This window comes from Trachurus japonicus, chromosome 16, assembly GCF_045865225.1.
Source record: "Trachurus japonicus isolate A0001 chromosome 16, Traja_1.0".
In the NCBI taxonomy this organism is placed as follows: domain Eukaryota; kingdom Metazoa; phylum Chordata; class Actinopteri; order Carangiformes; family Carangidae; genus Trachurus; species Trachurus japonicus.
In genome coordinates this window covers 14684186-14691518 of record NC_140922.1, presented here as the reverse complement: position 1 = coordinate 14691518, position 7333 = coordinate 14684186, and the positions used below count along the sequence as shown (strand labels likewise).

General features: G+C 39.7%; 1 protein-coding gene across 1 annotated transcript; it reads left to right on the top strand.

Moving 5' to 3' along the window:
* Positions 1 to 1514: 1514 nt before the first annotated feature.
* psenen (presenilin enhancer, gamma-secretase subunit) lies at positions 1515 to 5818 on the top strand. The gene is made up of 4 exons (XM_085801856.1): positions 1515 to 1680; positions 2085 to 2163; positions 2558 to 2662; positions 5654 to 5818. Exons 2-4 carry the CDS (start codon positions 2103 to 2105, stop codon positions 5791 to 5793), a joined length of 306 nt encoding a protein of 101 aa, XP_085657982.1. The 5' UTR covers positions 1515 to 1680; positions 2085 to 2102; the 3' UTR covers positions 5794 to 5818.
* The last annotated feature ends 1515 nt before the right edge of the window (positions 5819 to 7333 follow it).

Genomic DNA, 7333 nt, shown 5'->3' with positions numbered 1-7333 from the left:
CAGTCCGACGAGAGACAAGAGGGAAGGCGCGAGATGGGAGGGGGGAGCCGCAATGCTGCAAGGGAAAGTGAGTCTTTCGACGGGGCTCCAGCGAGAGAGGGAGACCAGCCGCCCTCTAGTGGGGGCTGTGGGCCATAGTCGTCTAGCTACTACATCTCAGGCTTGTGTCTCTGCGTACCATTGCATTCATCGTATCCCCCCCCTGCTGACAGCCGAACTTAATTATATAAACCTTTCGGGTTGACTTTGAGTGCATCCATCCTACATTTTGAAACATAAAAGTGACACGCTGTTGAAAATATTCATAAATAACCAGACAGGTTTTTATAATTAAACGTTGGAAGCCCATCCTCATATCTCATCGGCAAAGCAGACAGGTAGCATGAGTAGACTGGAAACAAGAGTGAAGCTGTTGCCTACAACAGTCATCCCAGAACATGCGCTGTGAGTTTTTACTTATCCTAATCTTTCGGCTACTTTTATATGTCTCAGAAGATGCAGATTGCAGAAAAATATTTTTCATATCACATCCCTTCCATGACAACTGCTGGAGTTCCACGTGAAGTTGAACTTTTAATAATACCAGGAGACTTCAGTCATGTTTCCCTGTTGGACACTATGGGGGTGTGGCGGAGCGATGTGCACTGACGATGGTGGAGGCCATTCTGAACAACTATCATCAGCTTCATAACACTTTGGCGCTGGACAGCTCCTCTCACCTCACTGCAGGATGGAGAGATAGCCCTTCAGCCATCACGCTTTTTAATTATTCTGCAAATGTTAGATGAGCTCCCATGAATTTCCCTTAGGGGGATTAATAAAGTAATTGATCTTATTTAGTAACAGCCAAAATAATCAAAACAGCCAAAATTAACATCAAATAGAGGGATAATCAACATTGCACTCTGTAATGAGCCGACCTTACCTCATTTATAGCATCCTGTCTCTACATTGCATTACAGTAGATGGCAGTGTGTCTTCATCGCCGCCACAAAAAGCTGATCCGGAAGAAAGAGAAAAGACGGAGAAATTAGAAATAGGCTATTTGCTGCTTAAATTAGGCTATTGTATGATGTAGCCTAGATGTATTCATGTTCAATTTTAAGAGGTAAATGTTGCAGAATACACTGGCCTGAGGAAGCATGAGAAAAACAAGTAGACTAATTTAAATTTATAGAAATAAAATAACATCTTAAAAAAAAAAAAGATCTATCAGGAAATGTTAGACATTTGAACACATTTTAGATCTGCGGCACATGAAATTCATAATCATCATGGCGACAGGAGTTGAGGTAGGCTACTGATGGAAAAGTATCAGGGAATAGATTCAGTTGAGAAAAAGATCCCAAATTTCTGAATCAGTAGTGAGAATTATCTTGGAATTGTCACAAAAAAGGAGTTTGAATTCATGAAATTTCTTGATTCCGTTTCAGAAATTTGACACAAAACTTCAACATTTTCCCTGAACCGAATGCGTCACACTTCTCCAGGTCCGCCAGTCTTTCGGCCACCACCACCACGGGAGGCGGCGCTGTTCGCCACACGTCACCATGTCGCTCCACAAACACAACAAAGAGCGAATGCGAAGAAGTTGAAGGCCAGGCGAAGAGGACGGAAGTGTTGTCTGATTGTTTCCATCTAATTAACTCACGACGACTTTTGTGGCGTTGAAAACACCAGGTAAAGTACCCCCGCTAGCAGACCGTGTCCGTATCCCGTAGAAGTGTTACCCAACGACCTCATCCAGTATTTGGAGACCGATGTAGTTAATGCTACGGCTGTTTGTAGCAGTCGAAACAACAACAACTCTGTGAAGCTAACGGGTTGCTAATGTTAGCATTAGTTGAATTTTCAGTCACCTGACAATGCAGACTAGGCCAGTAAACGCTAGAGGGGTCACGCCTCGCTTTGATTTCATACTGTTTTACTGAGATTACCTCATTTAAGTCATTTTCAGGTCATTGGACGACTGGGTTTTAATCGCAGACATCATTAGCATGACCTCCTTGAACAAACGTTTCATGTCCCTGGTTTGGTCTCTCCCGTTGGTTCTGCACTGGACCTTGTTTGTCTTTCTTTAACAGGACCCGGACGTTTTAGACATGAACCTGGAACGACTGCCCAACGAGGAGAAGCTAAGCCTGTGTCGTAAATATTATTTAGGTGAGACACTCAACAGTTAAACATGACAGGATAAGCATTGATACAGACATCTTTATCGTCAGTTTCACACCCTTCCCTTTTGGTTTGTAATTCTGGGAATCAATACAGATTGACACATTGCTTCATATAATTTTCATAATTATACATTTAGTAATATATATTAACAATATAGTAAGCCTGTGCATATTCTCATTTGTCCAGGTCATAGTATCTCAAAGGAATTTTCAATCGAAAAAAAACTGGACTTGGTTAACTGACGAAGCCTCTTGGATGAGAGGTGAAACGTCTTCCTAAACAAATAACCAAGTCCAGTTGCTTTCGATTGAAAATTCCTTTGAGAAACAATATAGTAGTTTTGTATTTGATGTTTTTTTTTGTCTCTCTTTTTTCTTAGGTGGCTTTGCCTTTTTGCCCTTTCTTTGGCTCGTCAATGTAGTATGGTTCTTCAAGGAAGCTTTTATGAAACCATCCTACACAGAACAACTCCAGATTAAGACATGTAAGTGTAAGGATTTCTACATCGCTATCATAGGATTGACGGGCCGTTGCTTCACTTATTTATTTATTTTTACCAAATCTGTGTATGAAACACTGTGTTTAATATTCATGCAATTACACCATGGATTCAGCACCTCATTCACACATAAAATGTAACTGTAATATTTTATAAAGATTATCAGTAAAAGTCAAATCAGATGTTATTCTGTATAATATACACATCCATCGGGAATCACAGAATTACTTCAGGTGAGGCAAGTTGATTTAAAGCTGCCTTTGGATTTTTTCATAGGAAAATATTCAAACCAGAGATGAATATGATTTTTAACTTGTGATTTTAATCCTTTAGCATATTTCTAAAGCATATTTCTGCTGACACTGACATAAATACAATTCAGTGAGAAGATAAAATTATTAAATTGGTCCCCTTCTCCCACATTGACCTTACTCTTGAAGTAGGTACAATTTTGCATGACAGACACTTCTAGTCAGTTTTCCCATTTGAACAAGACAGTATCTGCCCAATTAATTGTACATCATCATTGACATATTTGATTTACCTCAAATGGTTGTAAATGAAGAACGGAAAGCAGGGCCGGCCCTAGCATTTTGGTGGCCCTAAACAAGATTTTTGTTTGTGGCCCACTCTAAGCACAAACACCAAATCACATACACTGCTTAAAACTGAATACAGACATATTTGATAGACAGATGTAACAATACTCAGGTGTTTTATCTTCCGCTACTGAGGCCAATTTGTCCTAGAACACTGTATAAAGAAATTATTTAGGCCAAATTTTCTGAAAAATTTCAAATCCCTTGTGAAAACACTTCTTCAGTCATGAGAACAAACTCTTTTGGTGCTTGAAATAGGATATGAATACAGTAGCCTAATAGATAAGTGTAGAAAACAAGTCTAAAATGAAATCTTGTAAAATCCTTTTGAGCATAAATGTTGTCATTCTGGCATTCTATTTTCACCAAATGTCTTAAATGTGAGATAAAAGAAGCTGAATATTGACTTCAAAGCTTCATCAGATTTTTTAAATGAGAAATTAGCTTTTTTTCCTCTTCAAACAAAAATATTTACTAAATAAACAGAAAACACACAACTTACATTATTCATATAATGTGTGTTGTCACTGTGTCTGTGCTGTGTGAAAGGTAAAAAAAAAGTGTAAGAGCTTAACAGGTCTGTATACAGAGCTGGAGCTGAGTTTAAGTCTGAACTTTCTCATATATATATATTTTTTAAATAATCCTGCTCATCAGATGAGTCAAAACTTTCAGCGTCTGAAGCACCGTCATCACCGCTTCTCTCACTCTCCAAACGATTCTGCGTGTTTGAAGCTTCACCGTTGTTTTAATTGACAAGTTCGGTCTCCTCTGCCGTCTCTCTCCATGCCAGCCGCTGTAGGTAAACCATGGATTCAACCAATTACGCACACTGGGTCTCATTCATGAAACGTGAGCAGCACGGATTTGTGTGTAAACCCTGAGCAGCGCAAATTTACGTGGATTTCCGCATTCATCAATCTTTTAGTAGTGCTGATTTTTTCGTAGCTACTCACAAAATCTACACCTGCTCCTGACTGTGTGTAGCGCTTGTGTAAATGTAGGAATGCAAATAAATACTGCTTGTCACTGTTGGAAATTACAATTTTAATCCGTATTACTCTCTCTCATGTTCAAAATAAGTCGACGCCTTTGAAACACGTAATTTAAACATGACAAACAATTAGAAATATTTGGAGAGAGAGACGTTTTAGGGATCGGACACGCACAAACACGTCAAGGCTCCATCTTATGATGATAATAATCTGATATAAAACCGGAAAAAACTTTTTTGTGTTGCTACACGCTCGGGTGGCGCACACTTCACCCTGCGCAGCAGCGCAGTCGGCACCGGTTTGGATGGAGCTGTGACAGACGGCTGGTGCTTCTGTAACAATATAACCTGCCTATATAACTTCATGTGTTGATCCAACCATGCTCCTATACAGCTGAGGCTGTGAAGAGCCTCCATCTCCCGTCGCTGCTGTAGCTCTGGAGTTGTGTTTTTTTTTTAATGTTTCATATCGAACTATTCTGGCTTTACTTCTTAAACAGTTCTTTAACAAACCAAGGACACTTATTTCACTAAATCTGTTTCTTCTCTCCACGCCTTTGACCTGTCCCAGTCACACCACTACTAACAGAAGATAATTAAATATTTTTTCTGGACTCTACTTCACCCAAAATGACTTCGATCCCCGATCTCTCTTTTATCTCTCCCTCTTTCCTCGTTTGCGTCATGGCCGCAGGTGAACAGGATGCACCTACCTCCTAATATGGTGGTCAGGATCTCCTTATATGGCTATTCATGTATGGAGATATATGCTAATTGCTGATCACCGGGGGCGTGTTGTTAGTTTACCATGGGTTGGCATTCATCATCTTACACACGTATTTACGATCAAATCTGAGTTTACCGCACCGTTCATGAATCCGGAGTAGAGTTTTAGTAGAGTGAGCTTTTATGTGCAAATCTACACACAGATTTACTCACGTTTCATGAATGAGACCCAGTGAGAGGGGACAATGCGTGCACCATGCTCTGTTATTGGCTCTCAAACCCTGGCTGTGAATAACGTAGGTCATCGAGGGCGGGTGTATTTGAAAGAGGAGAGCCGTCCCTCGGTCACGGGAGCAGTTAAACCGCGTTTCTACGGCGTAAAATGACCGAAATATAAACAAAAACATATCAAGACCGTCGCGTAAACGCGCGCGCCGACCTCCGTGTTAAAATGACTTGAATTGAACCCCAGTACCTTTCTGATCATGTGGCCCCACCTGACGGCTGAGGCCCTAAACAACCGCATAGAGTGTTTATGCCAGGGGCCGGCCCTGACGGAAAGCTAAAGAAAGCTTTAGGGAAATATGGCATTGGGTATAATTGTGTGTGTGATCATTATTTTAGTCATTTTAACTGTCCTGTGTGTTTTCCATTTAGATGTCAAAAGGTCAGCACTGGGGTTATTGCTGTGGATAGCGGTCCTCACCACCTGGATCATCATCTTCCAGCACTTCAGAGCAGAGTGGGGGGAGGTGGGAGATTACCTCTCCTTTACAATTCCACTGGGCATTCCCTGAGATGATTTTTGATGTGTGTTTTTTTCTTTTCTTTTTTTTAATGACACGTCTTTTGAAAAATTAATGATCCACTATTATGGACCAAAGCATTGTTCTTTCTTAAACTACATTTTTTCTTTTTGATTATTTGCCTGATCTCTGGAGCCTAATTCACTGGTGGAGTAACACATGGACAGAGCAATTCCTTATTTCCTCAAAAGTTAATGCTGTACGGACTTTTGAAATGTGTTTTTCATGCTTGCCTTGGCATTTGAGAAAGTATTTTGGTTTTGGAGTAGGCTAATTAATCTTGACAGTTAGCAGACACTGTTAACAGTAACTACTAATAACATACCTGAATCTGCATTGAGTTTTGTTCAGGCTATTGAACAGTAGATTCAACAGTCTTTTTCCTGACTTAAAAATGTTAATGTTTGGATGTGAGTGTGCACCCAAAACTATTTTTACTTGTGTATGAATGATGAATAAAAATGTGCTGTATGCTGGAATATCATTATCACTCTAGCATCTCTGAAAGTGTATGACAGTTTTTCCTTGATCTATCAATGAGCTCTTCTTCCATATACTATACTAATTTTGCATCGTTACAGAGGTGTCCTAAAGCCTGCACCATCACTGGCGCCTGTTGTGAAACTCAATAACTTAATCTATCCAAATGTCGCCACTTCCCTGTCATCCTATATGAGTCATAACATAATCAGTGCCATTTTTAGTTACCTCGGTCAAAGCTTAAGTGACAGGTTCTACATTGCTAACAGGGAGAACATGTGCCCTCTGACTTTACTAGCGTGTGCCAAGAACAAGACGTATCAGCACAGTCATTTTCATGATTCACCGAGTGACTTGATAAAGTCATTTTATGGGCAGTAAATACAAGACCCCTTTTGTGAACATTGTGTATTTTTGTGGGTTGTATTCTATTTGTGTCTTCAGGGTGAAGTCGTAATAGCTAAATTTACTCATGTACTCTAAGTGCAATTTTTATGTACTCACATTTAATCAAGCATAAAATTTAAGATGTAAATATATAGTTATTTTTTCCCTCACTTCATTAATTTGACAAACTTTTTTTGTTACTTTAATGATTAGGATTTTATTTAGAAAAAAATCCAACAAGTTAATTAAATTTAAAATACTGTGTAAACAGAAACAGTTTAATCAATACAATTAGCTCCATTTTGGCTACTGATTCCAACAAAAATGCTATTTTTACATTGGTGCATCAAGAATAACACACACAGGTGGATTATACAATAGCACAACAACCAGACCAGACTGCATTGTGAGTACTTTCATTTGGATACTACCTATAGATCTATAGTACCTGAAGATATTTATTGCAGGGCCTCTACTTGTACTAAAAATGTTTTTACTGTGACATCAGGCTACTTTTAGTTAAGTAAATGATGTAAGTAATCTTCTACCACATGGTGAGTTTGAGTGATGAGGGGAAAGTGCCTTGTTGGTGCCACACCGCACACGTGCTGTGGCATGTGTCTGACGCCCCTGCTGTCACTGTCCGTCTGGCACCGGGCTCACG

What these genes read in the sequence shown, in the direction of transcription:
- psenen (XM_085801856.1), top strand. Translation starts at nt 2,103, where the DNA reads ATGAACCTGGAACGACTGCCCAACGAGGAGAAGCTAAGCCTGTGTCGT. An exon ending in GTGTCGTAAATATTATTTAG is followed by an intron (nt 2,164 to 2,557) that starts GTGAGACACTCA and finishes CTTTTTTCTTAG; the next exon opens with GTGGCTTTGCCTTTTTGCCC. An exon ending in ACAACTCCAGATTAAGACAT is followed by an intron (nt 2,663 to 5,653) that starts GTAAGTGTAAGG and finishes TTTTCCATTTAG; the next exon opens with ATGTCAAAAGGTCAGCACTG.